At 45.9% G+C, this 26,335-nt stretch overlaps 1 protein-coding gene across 1 annotated transcript; it reads right to left on the reverse strand.

Moving 5' to 3' along the window:
• Nucleotides 1-1,877: 1,877 nt before the first annotated feature.
• Nucleotides 1,878-20,190, reverse strand: SCTR (secretin receptor). The gene is made up of 13 exons (XM_032190350.1): nt 20,146-20,190; nt 16,172-16,298; nt 13,858-13,968; nt 9,404-9,507; nt 9,014-9,111; nt 7,900-8,032; nt 7,028-7,181; nt 6,876-6,936; nt 6,280-6,349; nt 3,541-3,632; nt 3,308-3,446; nt 3,091-3,132; nt 1,878-2,054 (listed from the first exon to the last, which is right to left on the reverse strand). The coding sequence occupies exons 1-13, from the start codon at nt 20,188-20,190 to the stop codon at nt 1,878-1,880; spliced, it is 1,353 nt and encodes a 450-aa protein (XP_032046241.1).
• Nucleotides 20,191-26,335: the final 6,145 nt, after the last annotated feature.

Raw genomic sequence — 26,335 nt, forward strand, 5'->3', positions numbered from 1 at the left:
AGCAAATAATTGCATCAGAGCTCCTTAATTAAGCTTGATTGGATCTCTGGATATATATTTCTTCATTCATGCCAGAAGAAGGCATTTGCGTTTAAAGCAAACAGCTGCTTTGGCTTCAGTTATAAACGTTTAATTCTCAGACAGGGAACACAGAGGTTGTTCCACTCTTCGTGGTCTTACAGTAGCTTTTGTGGGCCACAGAGGAAATTAGGCTAATGGTCGTCTCTCTTTGGAAGTATCTGACTTGCTAAATACCCTGGGACTAAGTGAAACTCGCAGATATTTGAAGGATCTGCATGGCTTGAGAAAATCAGTGAGAAGCAAGAGCTTTTACCCAAAGGTGTACAGAGAGGGATCTCCTTTCTCTCCGTCACAGGACTGATCCTGCTTCTGCTGTTCCTTCCACTGGTTGTGGCTGAGTTTTAAAGGACTAGGTCGACTCAAAACCTTGCCATTTCCAAAAAACGTAAGTTTAGGACTAATTCCTGGGAGCTCTTGCCAGTTCACTGAATTGTACTTGATTTTTTTTCCCCTCTGGTGTTAAGAGGCTCAGCTCTCCCATTGCAGGGCGACAAGCATCGGCAGGCAAAGCCAAACAGGCAGAGGAGGCTGAACGAATACAAAACCCTTCCCCCCGACAAGGCATCTGTCCTGGCCCAGCCACGGTACCCAGCTGATCAGGAGAACACAGGCTGTGCAATCTGTCAACACCAGCAGAAAATAATGGTATTTTTCCTGTCCTGAATCTTGCCGTTTGAAGCAGCGCTAATAACAGCACTCAACAAATCGCTTCGGTGCAGGTAATTCAACTTTGAAGGCATCCTTTGAATCTCTCTGCATGTTTGTCTTCTGGTGAAATGGCAGAAACCTGCCATGAGGGCTTGCTGTAAATAGAAGTTTGAGTGGTTTTGGCAGAGCAGTTGGGGAGCGCCGCTCAGTCAGTGCTTGGCAGAGCTGTGCTTATTTTGCCAATGTCATATGGGTGACCGGGAGTGGGGAGAAGGTGATAAATGCCACTTGCTTTCTGTTCAGTCATCTTTGCCCTCAAGGAAAGCTAGGCAAGAATTGCCTCAACTTGGTAAATAGAGATAAAAAATCAAATAGCAGACCTGACTGACTGCATTTGTCAGCTGAATTCTTTCACCCCTTTGCAATTCAAACCAGGGCAGTTCTCATGGCCACTCTTGGAATTTGCGACAATAGCTTCTACCTTTTCAAAAACCGTACCGAAACCCCAACAGGACCACAGCTGTTTCCAAGATCACCATTGTTAGAAGAGGCAAAGGAAGAAAACTTTGATGCTGCCACTATCGCTGAAGAATACCTGAGCAATGGGTATACAATCACAGTGGAAGGAGGAGCTCAGATGTACTTTATATTCTCAGCGTCCATCATCAACAGAAAGACTTTGAACCTTAGTAAACTCTAGGTACAGTGACGTTGTATTTCAAACCCATAGTCTGTGTTGAAGGACGGTATTCAACCTTCATCTTACAAAGCTGAATATCCTCCTAGCTTCAACAGCAGAAGAAATACAAAACATCTGAAACTCACTCGCCTGGCCTAGCATTGGAAGGGAGCCACGTGGAAAATGAGAGGCTACATTTAAGGTAGAAATAGCAGCTTAAAAATATTGGTGTGGAAAGAAACACAAATGACTGTGGCCAGAAACCCAAGGAAGAGCATAATGTTTTGGCCCATTTTGCCTTGCAAAATAACTTTGGTGCTACACAGGATATAGACGAACAGATGTGCTTCAAGAACTGCTGATCCACAGCCAAGTCCCGGTCTCGGATACATACACAAGACTCCCAGCACAGTCCATGGGATTTAATCATGTGTATCTGAGCACGGAGGTATCCCTCAAGGGTGCAGTGTTAAAGCATGCTTGATCTTTGGAGGGTTGCTCTCCTGTGCTGTGGTGGGCTCGACTTCACTACCTGCATCTCCTGAGTTAAGCCACTTCCTCCGTTACTTGCTGAGGTGCTAACGTGCTGATGCAAGTGTTTGCTTAAATGCCACTGCCTCCATTTTCTCTGAACTTCCAGCTGAACCTAGGTAGAAAGATCACAAAATACTTGGTTCAGCTAGTTTATCTTGGAGCCCAGCATTGCAGAGAGCAGTATAACAGGAAAAGGAGAGATGGTTACCTTTGCCAAGGTCTGGATTTATTTATTTAACCCCCAGTTTAAGGGATTAGGGTAAGGCCTGTTTCTTGTTACTTCTAGTGATACGGCTGTTGCAGCTACACAATTTTCTGTGAACCTGTTTTTCTGTTTAATTGATGTTGAAACTGTTTGTGTAGACTAGCTGGCCTTAGTGTCTGGTTTGGATTTGTCAAAGATTTTTATTTTTTTAATTAAAATGGGACATTTTGACACAAAGGTGAAAAAAATGCGGATTTTCTTTTCAAAACAACTTTGTTTTTCTGAAATCCTGTTAAAGCACCATCCAACATTTTTTCAAACCCATTCTCCCTTTCAAATCAACTTTCCTTCCAAACTTAGGAACTAACAGTTTGGGTTCTTTTCTTTCCCTCCAATAACCTCAGGATCTCACAAGTCTGGATAACATTTCGCCTTGCCTCTACCAGCAGCAGTATTTTAGAGTGCCAGTTCTAGCCCAGGAGCCTGGGAGTTATAGGACCACAAAGGCAACAGACCTTCTTCCAAAAGCTTTACCTTATGAGAGTCCTAATAAATTTGGACTCGCTACAGCATTTGCTAAATTCCCTCCTAAGGATCAAGCAACAAAAACAGACACAGGATGACAGATCATACCATCATACATCAGAATCAGGTTCTGATTTTCAGTGTGACTGTGTGCGGGATGGTTCTCCCACCCTCCACTCCCAGACAGTAATAATGCTATCTGATTTAGGAAAGGGTTGCAGTAGATGAGAGATGAAGTTCGCATCTGGCGTATGATTACTTAGGTTTGCCAGGTCTAGGAGGTATTTCAGGAGTGACGATAAGTAGCTGGGAAGAAAACTGTCAGATAAAACATGTAATTCATTGGAGAAAACATACCCTACTAATTAATGAGATATACGTGAGCAATAAAAAAGAATGTTATCTACACAAAACTCACCTCACCATTAAGAAAACAATAAAGTACAGCCACGAAAAAACCCTGAAAGATAAAAAGAACCATAGTCACAGAATTAGAACCGCAGTTCCAGCTTTTAAATTCAGATGATATATCTCAAAGGAAATCAGACAACTTGTTATTGCCACTGGGCCTCTGTGCAGAGCTACACGTTATACCTCATATTACTTAAAGAAAAGAGTAGCATGTCAACGATTACCTGGAACGATCCAAGAGCCAGTTCAAAAAACAGCTGAATTTCCATTGTGCCACTACTTGTGTCTTCAGGGAAGAAAGCAAAGATGATGTAGTGAACCCCAAAGAGCGGAATGAGGAGGAGCGTCGACTTGGCAAGCTTCCTGGGAGTGGAAACAAAGGGGAAAACCAGTGTAGAAGGGGCAAGAGGAGTCTGGTGGGTTGATGTGGTATAAAGTCACGGTGTGCAGGACGTACTTGTACTGGTTGAAATCGTTGCTCCGTCTTTCAGGTAAGCTGAGCTTCTTCATCAGGATTCTTAAAATGTTGATGAAAAGAATGAAATTAATCTGAAAGTAAAAAGAAAGAAATAAAAAGAAAATGAAGGATATGGGAAAAAAAAAAAAAAAAAAAAAAAAAAAAGAAAAAAAAAAAAGTGTCCCATAACCAAAAGCGAGTTGCCAGGTCTCAGCGGAGTCAGTTAGGGGTGTTTTGGCTGAGCAGGCAGAACTGAGGGGCTGGGGCTGGTCTGTGGGTTTGCAGCTCTCCCTGTCCCCATCCCTGTCCCCTAACCTGTCCCATGCCTCTCCAGCCTGCCCAGCCACTCAGGGCTTGGGAACTACCTGGTTTTCCCAGAGTTTGCTAGCTATGGTCAGGGCTTTTTAATGGGAGAAATCACTGAAGTGCAAAGGGACCAGGAAAGGCCTTAGGGAGCCCCTGTGTGTGCTGGGGGATGAGGCCACGAGCCCTGCTTTGGCTGTCAATACCACCTGCGAGCACCCTTTGCTCCCTGCTGAAAACACCAGAATGGTTTCAGATGGCGGAGGCAAAGCCATTAACAGTGGGATTAGGGGAGAGCTGGGGCAGTTCTTCCTTCTTCAACCCCCCCTCTCTGAGGGTGGATCCCACGTAAAGATGCTGATCTACGGCTGCGTTTGAGCGCAGGTGAAGCAATGGCTGCTTCTGTGGGCTCGAGCCCCTGACACAGAGCAGGAGCAGCAGTGGAGGCCATGCCCGCTCCCACAGCAGCACTCAGCCACCCTTGGCCTTATCTGCACCACAGTGGGGCAGGCAGCACCTGGCTGCACGCCCACAGCACCTTTTCACAAGCTCCCATGCCAGGCCTTCAACCCTTCCCTATGTGTATTAACACATACAAGCGCCATTACAGGCATGCAACCGCCTCATGGCAGCCTGTGCATGCAGGGCTCCGGGGTGGTGGGTTTGGTGGGTTTCCTCAGGAGACAGGGATCAACATCGGATGGGATAGACCTAGGGTGTCCCTGGGGCAGGGGGCTCCCGAAATTAGTGGGTGAGGAGGAAGCAAGCATAGCTGTGTGGTCTGGGCTGGAGAGGGAGGGTGGGGAAGGCTGAAAGTTTGGGAGCTAGAGGTGAGGGAAGGAGCAGAGCTGTGAAGAGCTGGGGTGGGGAGTGTGAAGGAAAGGCAGTGAGATACGGTAGGAGTCTTGGGGGAAAAGGGGGCTCAGGTCTGAGGATTCTGGTGGTTTTTTAACCCAGCGGGTCAGACCTAAGCCCTGTAGGCGGTGCAAGACTTTTTGCTGATGAAAATCCACTGGAAATGGGAGGACTGTGGGACTCCCGCTGGGAGGAATTGCCAGTGGGCAGCACAGCCAGCGTGTTAGTCTGGGAGGACAAAGGAGCTTATCAATGTTGATTTTCTGCCCTTTGAACTGCTAAGGACTGTGTGCTGTGAGGAATAAAGAGATTAGATCTGAATTCTCAAGGACTGGCTGTTTGTTTGCATCTGTAGCTATGGGCTTGAGAAAAGCCTCTGTTAGGTAAGGAGGCAGGGCCTTGCAGACGGCTCCCGCCTGAGGCAGCTGGCTAGATGTGATCAGGGTTTCAAGGGGATAGTGGGTGGCCCTTAAAAGATAAACGAAGACTGTGATTTTCACCTTGCAGAACTTCTGGGCCTTGTTGGAATTTAAATATTGCTGAGCAGCTCCTTTTCATTAGGGAAAATAAATGCTGTGGCCTCGTTGATCCTGAATCACTTTGTGTGGTCTTCTGTTTGTCTTGTGGGGGTGAAGAATTGCTCAGTGGTAAAAGGGAACAGGGTTTAAACCACCACCTATGCTTGGGTTTCCAAGAGAGTGTGTGAGTGCTGCAGTTTGTGATTTGTAAACATAATGGAGCCTACTGGCAACACGAATACCTCAGTTTCTGCATTCTTACCCAGTGTCAGCAGGTCACTTGAGAGTAGCTAGCAGCTCACGTGGTTCTCTAGTAAGGCTTCAAATTAACCACTGCAGACCCCCAGGGCCCACACTTGGGCAGAACTATCTCCATGAAGCAGCTGCAGCCCCTTGGTACCTTAAAACTATAAAGGTGAGCACCAGCAAATGCTCAAACCCTAGGTGTTGAATATTATTTGTGCCAAAGTGTTAACATCTCCTCTGCCCTGTACTGGGCAGGTTCACACTGAGTTTCAATCCCTACGTCTCATTTCAGTGAGCAATGCCTTAATAGCCTAATTGCAGTCTACTAACAGACGGTGCATGAAGCCTGTGAGCTGCTCTCATTGCTCAAAACAAAAGCTAATGATCATGTAAGGCAAGTTGTTTTTGGCTTTGCTAAGAGGGGCAGTGACCGTGAGACACAAAGGCTATTGTACTGAAATGTACAGCTACTTGGTTTCTCCTCCGGAGCCTTTCTTGAAACAGTCCAAAACAAGCTTCCACAAGCCAGCCAAATTCATATGAAATCAACAGGATGTGGAAACCTGATCTTCTTCAGGCTCTTGCTTCTTGGGAGGACACTCTAGCTTTCCTTGCAACTTAGCTTTGGGGCATTAGTTACTGACAAAATCATGCTGAGCAGAAGTTGCTTAAGCAGTAATTCATGTGTCACGCCAGTTCAGGCACATGTCTAAGATCAGTTCATTAACACACTTCTAAAGCATGTTGAGTAGATGATCTCTGACTTCACAATATTTGAAAATACAGTTTGAATGTGCTTGTCCCAGAAAAGACTTACAAAAATAGACAAAACTACAGGGCCTTTAATGATCCACCAGGTATTGGCATTAGTGTTAATGTCCCAACACCTGCAAAAATAGAAGAGAAGGTGCATTCAGTTATCAAAGCACTAGTGTCTTTTCAAAGGGATTTAGTCTGTTTTGTACTTTGGATGGGCCCCCATTCCCTCTTCTACAGAATTAATTTCCTGTTCCCACTTAGCTGGTGCAACATTTTGGGAAACCCCTGACAGAAAACTGTTCACCTCCACTGGACAAAAGTATATCCTGCCCTTGAGTTACATCCACTTTTCAAAATTTTGCAAGGGAGAAGAGAAAGGAACAAAGCTTTACTGATCAAATGCAGGTGTTTATAACATCATGGGCAGAATTCGCTCTTGAAGGACATCTTCCACCCTTGAAAATAGTCAAATTAAAATTGAGGCTCTCTCAGCTTGTTCAGCTGGATGTTTCTTCCCTGCCTATGCTGGGAACCTATGCTGGCTTGCACCACAGTTGAAATGCAGTTGATTTGCTTGGCTGTCAGTGGTTAGGAATGAGCAGGAAATCCCTGCAGCAGCCTGCACAACTCCACTCCCCCCTCCAAATAACTTACCCGGTGTTTTCATGGAGTTGCCTTGCAGTGGCCCACGCAGCCACAAAGACACTCGGGGCACCTGCAATTGGAAAAGCCAGTTACTGCTCTACAAATCCATCCCAGAGGCACAACAAAGTGACAATTATGCACATGAAGAGGAGAGCCGTTACCCCATCCAAGGGTGATGAACCACCAGAAGAACTTCCTTTCTGAGAAGAAGGAAATTACCAGGAGAGCGTGGAGGTACAGTCCCTCCACGAGAAGCCAGCTGTAGTTAGACATAATGCAATACTGAAAGAAGACCATGGTAAGCTTGCATCCAGCCTGAGGAAACAGAGGATAATTAACTTCTGCTTCTGTTTGTATCTCTTTTCAAACAGAGTTTAAAGCACTGAACATGGCTTCCAGTGCCCTGCCCCCCAATATTTACAAGATGTTTTGCTGCCAATACAAACAACAAAGAAAAATTTTTATATTTCAAAGTTCAATGTGTTCTTATATTCTATCTGTGAGCCCCATTACCAGGATCTAAAATCCACATAAGAATCTCCACCCTGGTGGTGTGTCCCATGTCTATGGACTCTGACACCTGCATTTAGGTGCCTCTGCGTTCATGTGCTGAACTCCTGGTCTCTTCTGTAGCAATCTAGTCAATGCAGTCAAGCTGATGAATGCAGACACCTATTTTAGACCTGCCTGGGTACCCTCTGTGTCAATACTTGAGGGGACTGTAGATGCCTGCATATGGGTATCTATAGCTGCACCTCTGTTTCTGCGTGTTTCATCCAGCCTGGGCCCCTTTTTACATCCTCATACCTCCTTCACCCATGCAGAATCTTCCCAAAACAGGGAAATCTCAGCCTGGAACAACTAACGCATGGAGTTGAGCAACAGAGAAGGGACAGGGCATACTTTTCCCCTCCCATACCCTGGTATGACAAATAGAAACCTAGGATGAAGATTTTCTTCCCTGCACACTAACTATGGCTGGGATCCTGCTGGGAAGCTGAAGTGTGGAATAAGCTGGAAGGCAAAGGGTTACCGTGTGTGCCTCACAGTAGTTTGTGTCTTCAGAGGAGAACAAAACAGCATCTTTGATGAAGTTAGATGAGGCTCGCAAAATGAAGGATGTGAAGAGATGCATGTGGATGTAGTTCCTCGTACAGCGAAGTCTTCTGCAAGGAAAAGAGAGAGCTTCTATGAAGTTACATTCCTAGACAAAGCAGGAAGCTTGTGGCTGTAACCACCAGGTTTCAATTCTTATTAATGCTGAACTGACAACTTAAGAACACTGTTTTTCTGACTGTGAAAGGAAGACTAATGGATTTCCAAAGAGGAATACCCTAGAGAAGACCTTGAAAAGCAGAAGTCACATCTGCTACACTCAGGTACTAAAAATAGCTGAATGTTGCCAGAAGAACTGAGATTTCAAGCCAATATGCTTGGTTTAGCTCCCATCTCTCCTTCCCAGGGCATCATGAAGCCAAGGAGCTGTGTTTATCCACACTGAGGTCGATTTCCTTGGTTTGTCTCAACAGTGCATTTGTGCCTGCAGTGTTTTCTGTATTATGTCTCCAGATAATTCAAGCTAGGAGGCCTTGCAGCCTCATGACTAGTCTGTGGAGTAGTTGGGGTTCCTCTGACCAGAGGTGCCTCCCTGATATTTACTGTAAGGGAGATGCATTTCACTGAATAAGCAGCAAAGTGCAAATTCCAGGTTATAAAGCTGTATGAAGATAAACCTACTGTCAGGTCACTGCTGTAAGCCTGCAACACCTCTCTAGAAGTCAATGCACTGGTTCTTAGAGCAAAGTTTTAGCCACAGTCTTGGGTGGGGTAAAAAACATTAGGAGGAAGGACACTCTGTTCCAGGGACACCAAAATCATGGCAAAATCATAGCAGCGAGATGGTGCAAACTCCAGTCTGCAAAATAGCATAAACTATATTTTGGAAAGGACAGGAGTGCACAATATGAGGAACAGCCCTGACATTTGCTGTGAGACAGGACTCAGCTCATTTTCCATCACTGATTTACGTGAAAGTTTTCAGAAATACTGCAATGTTTAACTTGTCCTGAAAGCCAACAGAAGGGTCTGTGTCAGCTGAGATGACCAGACGTCCTGCCCAAAGGCAACCCAGCGATGCTTCTCCTCACCTTAAAGAGGCCAGGACCACTAAGGCTATTGTCAGCGTCACAAGGGAGGTGCAGTATCCAATGGTGTACATGGTCTTCAGGGTCATGAAATAGGCTTGCTGCAGGGGAACAGATATAAACATCTTTACCTTTGACTATCTGGTAGAAATCAGCCCATACCAAATGAAGGCTATCCCTTATTTCTTATCAAGTAGATTTTCTTGTAAAATCAGCTGTGGAAGTTTTAGACTGAGCAAAACTCACTGCGAAAGCATTTGTGCTGAAGAACACTTATACCCACAATCCCACCTGGGGTAGATCACATTATTCAGTCTCTCCTTAATAGATTGAGCACGTCCCTTCCCAGAGCCCCAGAGCTGCAGATTTGTGGTCACAGGCACTTGGACTCACTCTTTTCTCATTTGTGGTGTCATTGACGTTGTAGCCACAAGCAATATCTGGTCTTGGATACGGGTCTGACCAACCCTCGCTGGTACAGTTTCGGTAGACAAAACCTGTATGGTAACAACAACAAAAGAGAAAAAACCAGGTGTAACTATTTCCAATCATATCGTTGTTCTCCTTGCCGTCACCAACATGAAGGGTTCCTCCAAGAGCAAGGAGAACATTTTTTCCCCAGGCAGTGTACTCAGCATAGCTGGAGGTGAAATGCAGCTGAGCTGATTGTGTTGATACTTGCCCAGTGTATTTGTGTGGGTCATAATATTGTTTGCCAGCTCAGGGATGACTGTGACGGATGTGTTTTTATTAATTGCAACATAAATAATACTGTTCGGTACATCTGGTGTTTCTTGGCCAGAGTTCCAAGATCAGCAAACATATGACTTGTTCGGTCATGGATTCATACTCCATACAAGCCTGATACTTTCTTGGACATTCTCACCACCTCAGGGTTGTACTGTGGTTTGTCACAGTCTGAGGAGAACACAAAACGTTGGACGGGCACAGCTTTTTGGGGAGACTTAAATGGAAACTAAAAGGCTTATACCCACAGCCAAGTTCAGGCGTCATCTTATGCAGTTGATTTTCTTGCTTACTTGGAAATCAGAGGCCAGGATGGGAATTCCCTCACTTAAGTTAGACTTCTGAAAGCAAAATGCTTGAGTTTAAGTGTGTCCCTTGCAGCCATCTTTCTAGTCAGTGGAGGAAAAAGAGCCATTTGAAGAAAACATCTCATTTTCAGACAGACATCTGCACAGGGCAGTTTGTCTGACCTACTTCTATTCGGACATCTGACTCCTCAAGCTGGGTGAGGTGGGTCACCACCAAGCTGCACGTGGTTAAACAGGACAGGTTTGAATATGCCCACATTCGTGTCCAGCACCAACACACCTTGCAATCTCACCCGAAGAAAATGGCCCCAGCAGGCAGGTAGGCTACGGGCTGAAGAGAAGAGAAACTTCCACAAAGAAATAAAGCCACTGCCTGCTGTCCTAATCACATGCATCTGTTCAGTCGGAGCCACCCTTTAGAAAGAGGGCGTAAAACCCTGGCTCTGCTGCAGTAATAGCTGTACTTGCAAGGACTTAGGACCTGAAATCAGCAGTCCTCCTTAGTGGAAGCCTTGACAGCAGGCACCATAAAAGTCTATTCCTGTCTACGCATTTAGCCACAGGGACTCTAGGGCATCCAGTTTCTGCAAAACATCCCTGCAGCGCTGAGGGAACAGGGGAAGATGCATATGCAGCAGTGTTTGGCACTGGTTTATGCTTTTGGGAGCCCTGCTGGGACTGTCAGGACAGTCAGGGCTCCTGCTACCTCCGGGTTAATTCTGGAGACCTCCGAGCATGTCCACACTTGGTTTGCCCTCAGCTCTGTAAAACAGCAAGGCACAGCAAACATGCTGAGATCTCCAAGCGGGGAGAGCTCTGGGTGTGTCCATACCCGACTATTATTCTGATGCTTTTATGAACATTTTGTTCCAGCTTAGCATCTTTGGAAGGGCTGGGCTTGTTTTTTAAGCCAGGTTTTCTGTACGCTGCTGCAGCACAGCAACAACAAAAGGAAGAGAAAGAGCTCTCCCCGGCCAACCATGGGTCTCTCTGTCCAGCACAGGGCCACCAAGCTGACCAAGGGACTGCAGCACCTATGAGGAGAGGCTGAGAGAGCTGGGACTGTTCAGCCTGGAGAAGGGGATGCTCAGAGGGATCCCATCAGTGTCTGTAAATACCTGAAGGAGTGTGCAAAGAGGATGGAGCCAGGCTCTTTCAGTGGTGCCCAGGGACAGGAGAAGAGGCAATGGGCACAAACTGGAACTCAGGAGGTTCCCTGTGAACATCAGGGAGCGCTTTGTGCTGTGCAGGTGACCAAGCAATGGCACGGGTTGCCCAGAGAGGTTCTGGAGTCTCCTTCTTGGAGATCTTCATATGCATCTGGACATGGTCCTGGACAACCTACTCTAGGTGGCCCTACTTGAGCAGGGGGTTGCACAAGGTCACCTCCAGAGGTCCTTTCCAACCTCAGCTGCTCTGTAATTCTGTGATCCTGCCTTGGCACTGAGCAAGTGAGAGGTATGGTGGCAAATGTTCTACTTCAGCTTCAATTAAAGACCCATGTACTGGGAGCAGAGTGTCATGCTTGTAAACAGGTCCAGAACTGGGCATCGCCTAAGGATGTCAAAGTTGATCAGACAAGGAGAGGTGAAGTTCTGTGCTGGTGTCTGCTTGCAATTGCATTACAAGCAAACCATACGAGATTATGCAGGGCTTATTATATGGATGGACATAAGCACAATTTTAACAATGCTGCTTTTATGATAAAATACATTCTGGGGAAACTGCAGCATGCCCCACTCAGAGCAGACTCAGGGGCTGCAGCCCATCTAATGTTGGGTGCCTTGGAGGACTTCAGGGATAAGAGGGAGCAATGTCTGAAGGGAGGGCTGTGGGACTGGGGCCATTTCATGCAGCTTCCTCCTCTGCCTCTGATTCCCCACAGACATCACACCTTTCCCCATTTCTTGCCTGTGGGTTGTGAACTTCTGGTATGTTACTTGGTTTCAGATTGTTTTGTTTCTTTGGTCTGTTATGTGAGGAGAGGCCAGACAGTCTGGGCTGCAAATACAAGTCTGGATGTCAGCACAAAGCTCGGCCTCACAGAGACCAGCGTTTGGGTTCAGAGCTATCTGCATCCCTGCACATATGGGTCTTTGGCATTTGTGGCTGCCCATCTCTTTTGTAAGTGGCAAGGAAATAAAATTTTTGCTTTTCTTTCAAACAAAATGATATTTGTTTTTCTTTTTGCAAAATTGCTGAAAACAGGGCAACAACTGTAGCGGTAATTAAATGCATGAGTCAAAAGCCAGCCACAGTGCAAAATCAGAGAAGAATGTGGCTATGAGAATGAGAATAAACTATTGCTGACTTGTACCCAAAATGCCAGATGAAGAGACTGAAATAAGCTGTAAATGCCAATGAACCATGTCTTGGGTTTCTGTTTTGAACACTGTCACTTTGATTAGTGCTTATCAGAAGTGGCTCAGCTCTCAGCTTCTCAGTAAGGAGGGCAACCAAAGTTTAAAGCTGTTAGACTATCTATCTCCAAGATAATGCAATGCACATTTGATATGTAATTTATGACCTTTGGATGTACAAACTCCTCTTTTTCTGCCTGGCCGGTGCTGGCTGCGAGGGCAGAGGCAGGGAGCAGTTCCCTCTAGTGGCTGCACCAGAAGGGATTTCCTTTAGCACACAGTAAGGCTCGGTACCACTGTGCTGAAATTCGTGAGCACATGCCCGACAGATGATTTTCTCAGTGATCTGTGTCTTTATATAGTTTTTCTTCTATCTTCAGACGAGATTATAGGACTCAATGGGCAGCTACTGTTTCTGTGTACAGAAAGCAGCATGGTATTTCTTTCAATGCATATGGTTCGCGTCTGATTTTATTTAAAGAGAACTAAATGCTTTTCTTCCTACTTATCTAATCCTTAGTAGACAATCTAATACTTTGCCTCCTGTTCCTCCCTCCATAAAATCAATCTGTCTGCTTTTCTGTGAGTATCAGGTCTCATTAATCCATGTCCTATAACCAAAGAAAGGAGAGCCCTCTTCTGATTCAAATCATTAACTCACCAAAGAGAAATGTAAGCACATTTCTCAGGCATTGTTAAAAAGTCAAAATTAACAGAAAGCAGGCAGAAACTACTACTTAATGGCTCACAATTACTGTAATATATTGGGAATAAATGTCACTTCATTTCTAGCTGAGAAATCTCAAAGAATGGGCAACAAATGTTGCTTGAACTCATATCTTTTTGAGTAAGGGATTTGGTGAGCCATGGGACTAATGAAGCTTGAGTTCTCGTGCATTTGTGCTGCATCCTTGCGTGGAGACCGTCACACATTATGGGTGAACCCCCGTAATTTCCACTTGATGGAGGCACAAAAGGGGTTCTTTCCCTTACCTGGTTGGTTGTTTTTGCCAAAACTTGTGTGAGACTAATGTTGTGTGAACTTTTGCCCTCTTGTCAAGCTTGGCTGAGATCAGCTGCCTAAGAATTATTAGAAGGGGAAAGACAGGCGGAAATACATAAACAGAGACTGTGTGAAGAAAACCCTTTCCCTCAAGAAACCATGTTAAATCTGCTTTTCAGGATAGCATTTATTTCCTGCACTTTTCTCTGCCTGTCTAAGAGAAATAAACTCTTAAACCATCTTGCTACTTTAATTCCAGGCTTTCCCACGTTTAGATTAGTGATGGAAATGGAGCTGCTAAGTGGCCGTTGGTCTTTAAAAGAAGCAGGGCCAAATTTTCCTTCAAGTTCAGACCTGACGGTGACATTTTTGTAAACACCATGTTTAACAAAAGACATCTCAGCAAGAAAAGAGTGTTTTTAGCGTTACCTTTTTTCCCAGTCAGCATCTGGAAGAATTTGGGGCAGGGAGCATCGACAGTCTGTCCCACAGCTGATGAAGGCCAGCAGCTCATGTTATCCCACATTCCAGCACATCTGCCTGGGGGCAGCAAGGAAACACCATCAAACTTCTCCCAGCGAGGACACACCATGCAACACCTCCCAGCAATGCAACACCGTGAAGCATCTCCCAGAAATGCAACAGCACGCAACATCTCCCAAGGACCAAGGCAGCTATGGGAACAGAGATACTGAGTACCCTGAAAAGCAAGCTGGATGAGACAGAACAAGTCCTGCTGAGACCTATCGAGACCTAGATGGGACAGAACAGGTCCTCCTGGCTTCACGCCATCCCCTTGCAGGCTCCAGACCCATCCCACTCAGGTCCTTGACTGCACTGGTCTCTACCAGCTGGACAGAGAAAGTTGGGCCATGGGGAGCCTTGCACCAGGCCCTTGGCTACCAGTTTGTCTTCTGGTAACTAGTGAATAGCCCTGGAAAGATGAAGGAAACCAGATGTCAAAAATTTAGCTCACTTTTCAACCCTTCTAAAGCTTCCACTTTGAATCAGCCTGATGTTTTCCTTACATAATCCTTGTGTAAACACAAAAAGGCACAACGTGACTAGGAGTTTAAACAGCTTCAGAATGATACTGGGGAAAGGGCAGAGAGGAACAGCATTGTACAAGCATAAATACTCTGCCTCTAATTCATCTCTTTCATTATGTCCAGACAGTGCTGGAGTGAATAACAACAATAAACCACGGACTGGGTTCAGCTGCGGGTATCAATGGCTCTTCTGCTGTCGGAGAGCAAAATTTCACTGAGCTCTTCCCCAAGGCTGTGAAGGGAAGATCACCACATTTACAGGCCAGGGGAAAATGTAAATCCTCTGTTCATTTGTGCCATTTCTTTAAGGACGTGAGCGTGCAGCAGAGACAGCATTGTGGCAGCTTGTCCCTTGCTTTGCCTTTCTTCCTGCTCCTCCACTTGGTGCTGCCTGCCCACACCAGGCAAAGCTTCTGGGGCAGCAGGTGCAGGAGGGATGGGGTACGGAGGGTTAGCAACACCCTGCAAAGCCCCTGCTCTGTTTCCCTGTATGGTACACCAAGGGCAGGCACTGGATCCCCAGAGCTTTGTTTCTCTTCTTCAGACTGAAGTCCCTGTATAGGATTTTCTCCATGCAGACCTCGGACATGCAGATAAAAAAAAAGGATGGAGAAATGTGTATAATAAAAGCATTATTTCCTGGAATAAAAGCGTAATTCTATAATTCACCAAGGTAACAAACCCTCCTTCAGTAAAGACTAGCAGAAGGAAATTCCTGTGCTCTCTCTTCAGAAGCCATTACCTGGGGACAGCTGGGCATCTTCCACCTCTTTATTTTGGGAGGGGTTCACTGTCAGGAGAAGATGTGTTTGCAGAGCTACAGCAATGGAGAGGGGCTTAGTCACTCTGGCCACTTCCAGCTTAAAGCTTTTTGCTACGTGGGTAGCCCCAAGCTCATGCCAGTGTGACTTGTTTGATCTGTTTTGCAGAGGTTAAAGAGGCATTTTGATGGCCACTGGAAATGCTTTCTCAAAGGTTTAACACGGAGCTATAGTTTTAACTTGTTTCTTTGGGGAGAAAGGCACAGAGAGTAGGGATGTCCTGTATTAAAGTATCTAGGGGGATGTTTAACATTTGGATCCAACTTAATCCAACTAGATTAAGTTGCTTTTTATATTCGATGAGTCAGATCTGCATTCCGGAATATCTGCCAGCCTGCCATGAAGTACCCTGTAACTTCAGCTATATGGGCGTAATGCCCCAGGGCAGTCTCACACCCATCAGGCTGAAAGGGAAAACACAAAGACAGAGAAAAAGGCTAGGCATGCTACGAAAACAGGCAATAGATCTATATCTAATAGGAGCAAGGAAGATCTTCAGGTACTCATTGTTTTTGAAGGCAAATACAGCTGAGTAACTTTGTACTTAGTGGGCTGACTTTATAAAAATATCCTTGTCTAAGGTGAGAATAACTCCAAATCCTCTCCAATTCACAACATTTTGTTGCTGATGTGCTCTCTAGCTGTGAAGACTGCAAACCACTGACCTTGAAGTCTCATATGATTACCTTTTGCCATCACAGTAAGGTTGAATCCTGCTCTCAGAGCCTTGCAACACATCTTACCTGTTTTTCTGCTCCTTACTGAGAGGCACGCATGGGGTGCATGCCTCCTGTGGGAAGGAACGTGGGGGTACTGAGGCCACTCGGCTGACCTGAGAATGGTTTTCGCCTTGCACATTCCCCCACCCTTTACCTGATGTCAGGAGCAGATCATTTTCAGGTGTCCTGTTCCTCGCCTCCAGGGACAGAGTCTCAGCACAGTTTTCTTCCTCCTTTTTGAGGACGCTCAGGAGGTCACAGATAAGTGGGGCAGCCCTGATCTGCAAATTTGAAAAGCAGTACAATCACTTTTCCTCTTAAAACGTGCGCTCCCTCAACAGGATTCGCCCCCCTTGTCCTCACATTTTCCATGCAATGCCGTCAATTGATTGTGGAGTGTATTTCCTTGAAATACAGTCAATTTTCTTAATTAAGTCTGCGTTTTTATGATAGCAGTAGGCAACCACAGATTCAGCTCCTGTCTGCTCCCATTTGCTGAGGTTGTTATTGAGAGAAATGAGGCTGTTATTCTGCTAAATAAAGTACCTGAGCATGCTGCTGTTCCCCAAACCTGCAGAAGCATCCAGGGCACTGCTGGACGCTCCTGGAGCAACAGAGAATTAATTATCCACCTCTGGCAGTATCAAACCGCAGACCCTTGCAGTTTGTTTCCCTGGATGACATTTACTTGCATGGCTGGCCCAAATATGTCCACTGGCTGCAGACCACCCAAGCCTGTTTCACTGCTACCGATCACGGAGCTGCAGGAGCCAAGCTGACTGCTAGCAGAGTCTCAGGGAATTTTTTTGTGAGGAAACCAATCGTAAATTGGCCCGAGCACACCATGCCACATTCCTCTTTCTCCATCCTCCTTTTTCACAAGGAAGGGTTGAAATGTTAGTCTTAACTCGGTCCTGAAGCAGCAATTAAATGTTCGGTTAATGTTTTATGTAGGTGGGCCAAAATGAATGTACAAAACAGCTATCCACCATTAACATGGCATGTATTAAAAACCAGTGCAAAATGATTTGTAGGACAAGATCCCAGTCTTAATATCTTACAGTATGTTTATTGAAAACTGTCCTCAGAGCCTGGGATGTTTCAGCTTTCAGGCAGTATCCAGAAAGTCACCCTGAATCACTGTGGGACGCTCTTCCAGGCACATCAGGCACCCCTAACATCTATATTTGTCCAAATCAAAACCCATAAATCTGATTTCCAGCTGTAACAGACCTGCGTGGTCCCCAGTGAGTGGAAAAAAGTACTTTCGCTATTTTTGCCTTGTTCCATCATTTATGACAATCAAAGTATTGAATACAGCCAGGTTCCCATTATAACAAAATAACAACAACAAAACTTTATAAATTCCCATTATAGAAATTGTATGTAGATATATACATACAAGTGTATATATACATGCATACTTAAAAGACTAAAAACAAGTCATCGGGTTGTATTATTTGAAATTTTTATAAACAGTTTGTTTTAATACATTTTGAGTGGGAAGAGGTAACCCGACAGCATCATGTTACTGCTCAACCTAACCAATCGTGTAGAATTGCTGATCACATTCTGATTAGTTTTAGGAAAAAAAGAAAAATCAGACCAAATTCACATTTTTTTTTCAGCTGGAAGTATTTGGGGTATTGCATTTCTGAACAAAGTTTGATATTTTCAGCAGTGTTTTGTGCCTTGTCTAATTGGTATATTCTATTTTACTGCACCATCTTTCTCCTTCGTCGTTGTGCATCCTGAAATAAAGAAACTTAAAACCATTCATTTGTGCATGATGTAATGAATTCTCTTGAATCACTCATGCAAAGAATTCAGATTAAATAAATTATTCTCTGATACCAGGATTTAGATACATTAAATCCATTTAATCTTTGAAAAGTTGGAAATGTCCAGCTGGAGTAACACGGCTAAAGAAAGGTAACTGCATTGAGTAGTTTCAGTTGTTAGCTGAAGACTGAATTTGATCATTGTGTAAATATTGACAGATCTTTCAAAATGTATTATTTATCACTCTCTGTCATTATGTATTTGATTACCAATAGTAAAGCAATTAACTACATTTTCATAATACACAAATACAAATGCAACTGTCCAAAAGTTACCTTGAAATTGTGTTAAAAATCAATATTAGCATTAAACATTTAAAGCAGCCAACGAAACCTGTTTGGTGTGCATGCGGGTTGCTCATCACAATACTGAATGCATGTAAAAATAAACGTTAGCCACCACCTGAGTGATGATCTCAGTAACGGGAGTATTTTTCACCTTAAAAAAAATATCCTGCGGGTGCTGCTTCCTTTTTAGAAAGGTATGTCCTAAGAGAGCTTTTGTTTCAGAAAGATTTTTAATGCCTGCTTTATTTTCCTTCTAGAATGGGGCTGCATGCTGGTAGCATATCCAGAGCTGAAGACCACCTAGAAAATTATTTTTTTTAATAAAATGTTGCTCAAGCAGGAGCATGGTGTAATCAATGCCTCCCCATTACTCTTTGACCCAGCAGAAGGATGTCAACTTTTCTCTCTGGATCAGACACCCCTGTCTGACACCAGACCTGGTGGCAACTGGATTTTAACCCCGGTGAGAGCAGAGAGCCCACAGGTTCTGGCTCAGGCACGTTGCTTCCCACAGCCTGCCTCCCTCCTCTCTGCAAGTCCGACCAGATGGGCCACAACTGTTTGCTGAGCACCCTGAAACGTGCCATTAATGGGCCACCTGGCCCTGCCTCTGCCCTGGCACCTCCACACACGTGTGTGCCTTCCTCATGTGTGTCCCGCTGTTTGCTTGTGTACAGGCACCGCACGTGTCCTGAGGGCACCTTTTACTCCAGAAGGAAAATCCACTCCTGTAGGTGTGGATTCTCTTCCTAAATATTTCCCTGAAGCAGCTCCCAGATTGTCAGATTTTGACAAAGGGGCAAGGCATCCTCTTATTTTCTACACTTTTTATTTCTTTAAAGAAAAGGTAACATATCGAAACCATTCCAAACAGAAATAGTTGTGCTAATTAGATGTCAAGAATGCACAGAAATCTGCAATTTGTGATACCACTGGCACAGCCAACTACATTTCTTAACCTGTGAATGAGTGGATCTAAACACAATTTAATATGAATAGTATTTGCAGCCACAGAATTCCCAGATGTTTGAATTTGAAAATACGTATTCCTAGTTTAATGAGAGTGCTTAAGGGAGAACAAAGGATGCCAGGCTATATTCTGTAAACAAAATCTGTATTTTGAAGGACTAGAAAGGGAGCAAGTAGAAGGAGGTGGTCTCAGTGGCACCTCGAGTGAAGACATCTATTTACAGAGTCCTTTGGGTAGCACCTAAGAATAAGAAACCCAAATGACAAGAAAATCAGCACAGTCATTTTTTAATTATTGAATGCAATCAAAAGGTAAAGCAATGCAGGCTGCAGTCCCTGTGCAATTAAAATGCCCTGGCAGCGCTCAGGTTTTGTCAGAGTTCAAGCTGAATCCCCTGCTGGGACAGAGTGAATTTCCAAGTGGTTGCAGCAATTCTCTGTATTGACCAAGAGTTCAACCATCTCCCAGCTTCTTACAGCTGAGCTGGGCATATTTCAGTCTTGGTTTTCTGTGTTTTGCAAAATCTGAAACACCCGAGCAGCTCGGAGATCATACCTCAGGCTCAGCTGGGCGCCCGGAGCACAGCAGTGGCCGTCCATCACCTAAACTCCCAGTAAATGGGTAAAGCCAAAAGAAGGGAACCAAAATGTGTGGGGCCAACACCACCTTACACTCCTTCAATCTGAGTCAAGTGAGGCATTGGCAGTGGTGGGCATTCCTGAGGGGATTGTTTGCGTGTGTAAACCAGCAAAGTTTCTCGAAACAGCATCAAGTCCTCCCTCCTTCCTCCCAGCACCGGCTGAGTTTACCAAGGCAGGTTGTGCAGCCGGGGAAACTGAGGCACCCAGCATCTGGCAGTCTGGACAACGTCAATTAGTGCAGGAAGCAGCAGAAGCAATAATAATAATAATAAAAAAAATCCCAGCTTATACACAGACATTTTAAAATTACGATGCCACAACTTAACGGCACAGAGATTCAGACACCACGATTCCATGCAATTCGCAATAAATAGCCCCGAGCACCTACCAGGACGGTTGAAATCCAGAAGATGATCACCCAGACAGTCCACATAGTCACTCAGTCTGCTTCCTTCATCCTTCATGCACCAGAGGTCACCAGGCTGTCTGTGTGCTCTCCAGCCTGGCTCTCAGCTCCTTTCACTTCATTCCTTTCCTTCCTTGCTTTTTTTCCTTCCCAGCTTTGACCATCCCGAGTCAACGTTTCTCTCCAGCTGCCGAGCCCCAGAGAGCATCAGCAATGACAGGACCCCCCCGTCCGCCCTCCAAGCTCTCCTCCTCCTCCTCCGCAGTTGCCTCCTGTCCCAAGAATAACAGCACCTCTGTTGAGCATGTTCCTACTATCGTCTGCCTCCCTTCCCGGCTATTACTCACTGCTATCGACGGGTGTCGGGAGGGAAGGATCATTCCTCATGCTCCCATGATAAGGGACCAAGCAGGGCTCCCGGGTAAGATGTCAGCCCCACAATGGCACGGGTAATCTATCAAGGGGAAATAGTCATTAGCACAGAGCGCAGCCCGGGGAGGACCCAGCCCTGGAATAAGCGCCCTGCTGGGAAACAGGGTTTGAGGAATGCAATCCAGGCTGCCGGCACCGCTCCTGCTCCCGGCGGCTCTGCACGTGCCTCCCACAGCGAGCTCACATCCCCGGGCGCTGGGAATCGGGAGGCTGGCAGAGGGAATCGGGAAGCTGGCACAGCCTGCTGCAGCAGGTCCAGCTTCACACGCCTCCTGCCCAGCCACCGGTGCTGGAGGTGAGCTAGATTTTGGGGTTAGGCTATCAGAGAAAGGGTGCAAAGAGGATCTTGTCTTTCCACCACTTCCAAAGGGGGCCCCAAATGCCCCCTGGACTCCAGCCTCTCATCCAGCATCCAGAGAAACAGGCAGTCTGCATGTGGTCCTGATGCTACGGGCTATGAAAGCCTCACATTTGGGTCCTCGTGGTACTCCCTGGTGGCAGAGCATGCTTTATTTCTACAGGTTTAGTTTCTGTGGAAAAACTGCTACAAAGGTGTGCTTACCCAGGGCATGGGCACCCAGACACCAAGGCAGGCACTCCAAACTGGGCTTCCCAAGTTTACTTGTAGCACAAAAAGGAGCACGGCCTCAAGAAAGAGCTGAAGTTTGCAGAGTGCACTAGTGCCCACTCTCAGAGCACTGCAACCCTCAGCTATGCTAAAGTGTCTCAAATCACCTTTTGCTACCTTTTCCAGTTTACCATCTCCTGTCACTCCAGACATAGGCCAAATGTGACGAGGGGCTCCCCAGGACATCAGGTCTGCTCTCCAGTCTGCTGGGGTATGCTCTAGAGCTCCTATTTAAGTCAAAGGCTGTGACTGTAAGACATCTAGCTTGTTACCTGTGCACAGAAAATCCCATCATTGGATTGAGCAAGTCACCTGCCAAGCAGCGTAACAAAGATTTCCTAGAGAGTCTTGTCCCCTTTCCTGTGCCCACTCCAACCACATGAACTCCAGCTCATCTCTCCATGTGCTCCCCAGGACAGCTAAATTGCAGCGCTCTGCTTCCCCTACACACTTCCCTCATCTCTCCCTGTATCCCCAAAGTCACCAAACTGTGGCTGGAGAAGAGGTACCACGCTATGGCTGTCCTGCCCAGCCAAATTGGCCAAAGGGTTAAACAGATTGTTAAAAGGAGGTATGAGAGGCAGCCAAGCAACGTGATTATAGTAGTCTGAAGAAACCGCATTGGCAGTGCTGCATCATCTCAGTGGGCTGCTAAGTCATTCTCTCTCTTCCTTTGGCTCAAATAAAATTTTATTATTCTGTTGTTATTGACACAGCTTCCCCTGAAAGCCACCGCTCATGCTTGTGTTTGTGGCATCTATGCAGCTTTGCTTCTGAAAGCACTTTTAGATGGGTGTGTGTGTGTGCATTTTCTGATAGAGGCAATGGTTGCCCAGGGGTTTTGAAGAGCCAATACTGGATTTAAACACCAAGAGAGTGAATGAGGACCCAATATTTTGTGACCCTTGCATTATATTTATGTGCAGGCTGAGGGCTCAAAAGACGATGGATATAAGATAAGACCTGGAAAACTCTCACCTGTGCAAACCCTTGCTTGATGTCAGCACTGTGGGAGGGCCACACTGTGCTGGGAAACCTACAAGCAGTAGCAGACTACAGAGAATTATTATTAGCAGAGAATTATTAGTAGAGATTTATTAGCAAGAACACACAGATCCCAAAACAAGGTGTTGCTCTATTAAACAGAGTAGCATTGCACTTTGCTACATTCATCCCTACCCAGCATATCTATTTTAACTTTGTCACAGCTGGAATTTGTTTCAGTAATCTAAACCAGAAATGAAACACTGGAATTTGTTCATGCAATCTTGAAATACTTCAAATGGTAACTTGAGCAGTGAATAAATTAATTTGCTTTATGTTACTTTGATTATAGGATTATTTACTTATCAAGTACCTTAACGAACCTCAATATTAAATATTTATTAATACGTAAAATTTCCGTTAGTTCTTCAGTCTAATCATTCATTTTTCTTCCTGCTTTGCTAAAGAATTGTTTGTAATCCCTGTTTTACAGTTTGACAACCAGGCCATGCATTTTTCCTCTGATATTTGGAATATAGATATAAAATCAAGGTGAGACTCACCTATTTAAATCCCAGTTCAAAATCCTCATTTACAATAGCCATCCCAAGGAAAATTGAAGATTTGTTGGCCAATAATCCTCTATTTCCAGCTACTTTTTTATTTATTTCCCACCTCTCAGGAAACCTTACAGAGTGCTTTTCCACCAGGGGTGCATCACATTCATCTCCTCTGTTGTGGAAGTGGAGATGGATTTAGTTGCACACTCCATTATGACCGTGCAAATAGAGAGACACACAGGTGAATCATGTTTCCGTGGGAGGAGAAATATGTTAATACACTATTTGCTCCACTATATTCCCACACCATTTTTCCTGGGAGAGGAAAAAAATAAAAAAATATAAAAAAGTACAGCTAAATAAGTTCAGTGTGGGACACTGTGATTAAGTTCTAGGGCTGGTGCTTCTGTTCTCGTACCAAATCGTACCATGCAAAAAAGGCAGGTTTTGCAGAGATCTGTCCCCAGAGCCACAGGCAGCCCGGCCGCAGCTCTCCCACAGATCTGTCCTGCAGGGGGGAAGAATTTCAGCCATCTGGCTGGCTCTTGGGCTGTCAGGTGGAGAACAAACTGCTGTCAGCCCTAGCCGCGGCTGTTTACATAGCTGAGGTGAACGCATAGCTTGGAAAAAGGCTGGCTGCCTTTCTCCTCTCATACTTGACCAGACCAAAGCTGCGCACGAAGCAGAGCTGCAGCTGTGGGTGCCAGAGCCCAAAAACCCCAGCAGGCACTGAGTGGGCAGGAGGTGGATGGTTTCCAACCCAACTGAGTTTTGCACGACTTCTGGTCATGTTTCACCTGTTAGAAGTGCTGAAAGAGGATAATTTTATTCTTAGGGAATGTAAGAGGATAAAAACCCAGTTCTGGAAATACCTTTGGTTTCCTATGATGTGTGCCCTCAGACCACTGTGGAGACAACAGAGGGTCTACGAGCATGTTGGTGCCCAAGACAACCGTGATGAGCTCCTGGCAGGAGGGGCTGGGGCACACCGCTCTCTCACACGTCCTTTGTTATCCCATTTTGTTATGCTTATTTCACCTAATGCAGAACAGCCATGCAGATCGCTGTGGTATGAACCACTTCGGCTCTTCTGCTGGGAATCTGGAAAGCTAACAGGTGCGGGCCCCAAATGAAAACACTCACAAAAACTGCCAGGACACCTTTATTAACGCGTTTTTAGCCCAGAACCGTTTGGGTGTTACGAAGAAACACATCACAAACTCCAGCCTCCCTGAGGCGGCCCCTGCGCCGCCATATTGCGGAGCCCAGCGCCCAGCCCGCCGTGCAGCGCCGCCAGGACGCGGCCACTGCCTCTGCCGGGGGGGGTCCCTGGGCCACAGCGGGTGGCAGGATGCCCTCGTACCCCTCTTCATCCCGCTGAGATTCATTCTCTCCTTTCTGCATCATATAAAGCACGCAGCCTCCCTCTAGGGGATTTTCTTCTCCGGAATGGTTGCGTCTGGTGGCTGCGGGTCTCATCGTCTCCCCCCAGGGAGGCGGGAGTGGTGCAGCCCGCTTGGGCTGCCTGTTGCCGGGCAACCGTGGCGGCCCCAGCGGCGCTGAGGTGAGCGGGGCCGGCATGAGGGGGCCGTGGGGCCAGCGGGGGCCGGCAGGGGCTAACAAGGGCTGATTTGGGGCCAGCAGAGATCTTGTGGTGATGATTTTGCACATTTTAGTCTGGAGAAGGGGAGACCTTATTACTCTCTACAACTACCTGAAAGGAAGGTCTGGGGAGTTGGGGATTGGCCTCTTCTCACAGATAACTAGTGATAGGACTGGAGGGAATGGCCTCGAGTTGCACTGGGGAGGTTTAGCTTGGAAATGAGGAGACATTTCTTTTCAGAAAGAACAGTCAGGCACTGGAAGGGGTTGCCCAGGGAGCTGTTGGCATCACCATCCTGAGCTGTGCACCCACTTTCCCATTTGTGAAGAGCAAATACAAAATGAAGCATCTCGAGGGATGAAAAACCAAGCGTGGCTGCCTTTGAGCTCAATACTTTTGCCAAAAGTATCTTGTCTTCTTCTCCACGCAGTTCATAGGAGAGCCAAGGGCCATGTGCTGAATTTAGGAAGATAATTTTGTGCGGATGGATAGTGTCTGGTGTCCTGATTGTGCAATATTTGCTCTTGTCATTAGAAAAGTTTATGTTCTGATAACTGTGCTTACTTAACACCAGATCTATAATGCCTTTGGCCTTCTGGGTTTACAGTTATCTTCACTAAACAAATAACCCAACTGATGCTATCTAAACAAAAGATTGAAATGCCAATTTTCTTATCCCTCATATTAATATTTAAAAGTTAAAAAAGAATCTGGAAGTTAATAACCCAAACACTCGGGAGATGTTGGGAGAACATCTCTGCAGAAATCAGTTTGGATTGTGGGATTATCAGAAGAGTCTTCTCTTCTTGTCTATGCTGGGGGACATGAAGGAGGAGAGAGATGTCCTGAAAGCCAAACATCCCCAGTAACCCCTGGAATAGTTGAAGATGCCCTAAGTCCTAGTGCTTGCCATGTGAGTGAGGTTTCCTGGAATCACCCCATCCTGCAGATGTGTTAGCAAGCTGTCTCTGCAGCAGACCCTTTGGGGTTTGCTGTAGAAAGCTGGGGTGAGCCACGTTTCCTTGGGCACAGCTTATCTGCTCATACGTGTCCTGCCCTGTTGGGGTGCCAAGCCTGTGCTGCTAACGGCACAGCTGAACATCACTGTCTGCAGGGACAGGGTATGGCATCTGAAAATCCTGTGGAAGGGTCTTAAGCAATTGCGCACATCAGCGAGGTAAATAACAAGCAGATGTCTAGCGTTGGGAGCACACTTGTGCAAAATGGGCTGTGTTACATGAAGACTTCTGATCACAAGCTTGACCTGGGTTGAGGTGGTGGAGTTCTGGTGTATGCCATTCCTTCCACAGCTTGCTTCTTTCCTGGTTCAGCCATGCCCTCTCCAGCAGTGGGATGGATACCGTAGCTATCAGCTTTCTTTGGAAGTTATTGCTGGCTGAAACTATTACCTCGTGTACTGGCTTGACTTCTGGAGCTCTGTGGATGTGCTCCATGGCTGAGCGTGGATTCCCCGGGGTTCAGTGGCCATGTAACATCAGCAGTAGCACAGAACGTGGCGTCCTGAGGAACTGGCTGTTGGCTCTGTTCCACAGTGGACCTAGAGTGGATAATATCAGTAGGAATAATGATGCCAGTCTGCCTGATGGCTTGACACTTGGCTCTGTTAAGTGATCGGAAGTTTACTTTCTATTTTTGTCCTCCTTGAGGCATGTTTGGCACTTAGCTGTTTGGTACTTACGCCTGCCAGTTACAGTCCGGAGTGTGAGACAGTAAATCCATTGTTCAGGTAGGGGGAAGAATTTTAACTGGTCTTGGGATTGGGTTTATTCTGTAATCTACTTTGGGAGGGAACAACAAAAACTCTCTCTCCTAAATGGTTTTAAGCAGTTTTAGCCAACAGATGTTAGCAGTGTAAGGGAAGGCACTTCTGTCATTATGTTGTTTTTATTTGACCCCAGGTGCTGATGAATTTTAGTAGCCTTCAGACGCCATTTGTGTCCTAAC

The sequence above is a fragment of the Aythya fuligula genome, chromosome 6 (genome assembly GCF_009819795.1).
Source record: "Aythya fuligula isolate bAytFul2 chromosome 6, bAytFul2.pri, whole genome shotgun sequence".
Classification (NCBI taxonomy): Eukaryota; Metazoa; Chordata; class Aves; order Anseriformes; family Anatidae; genus Aythya; species Aythya fuligula.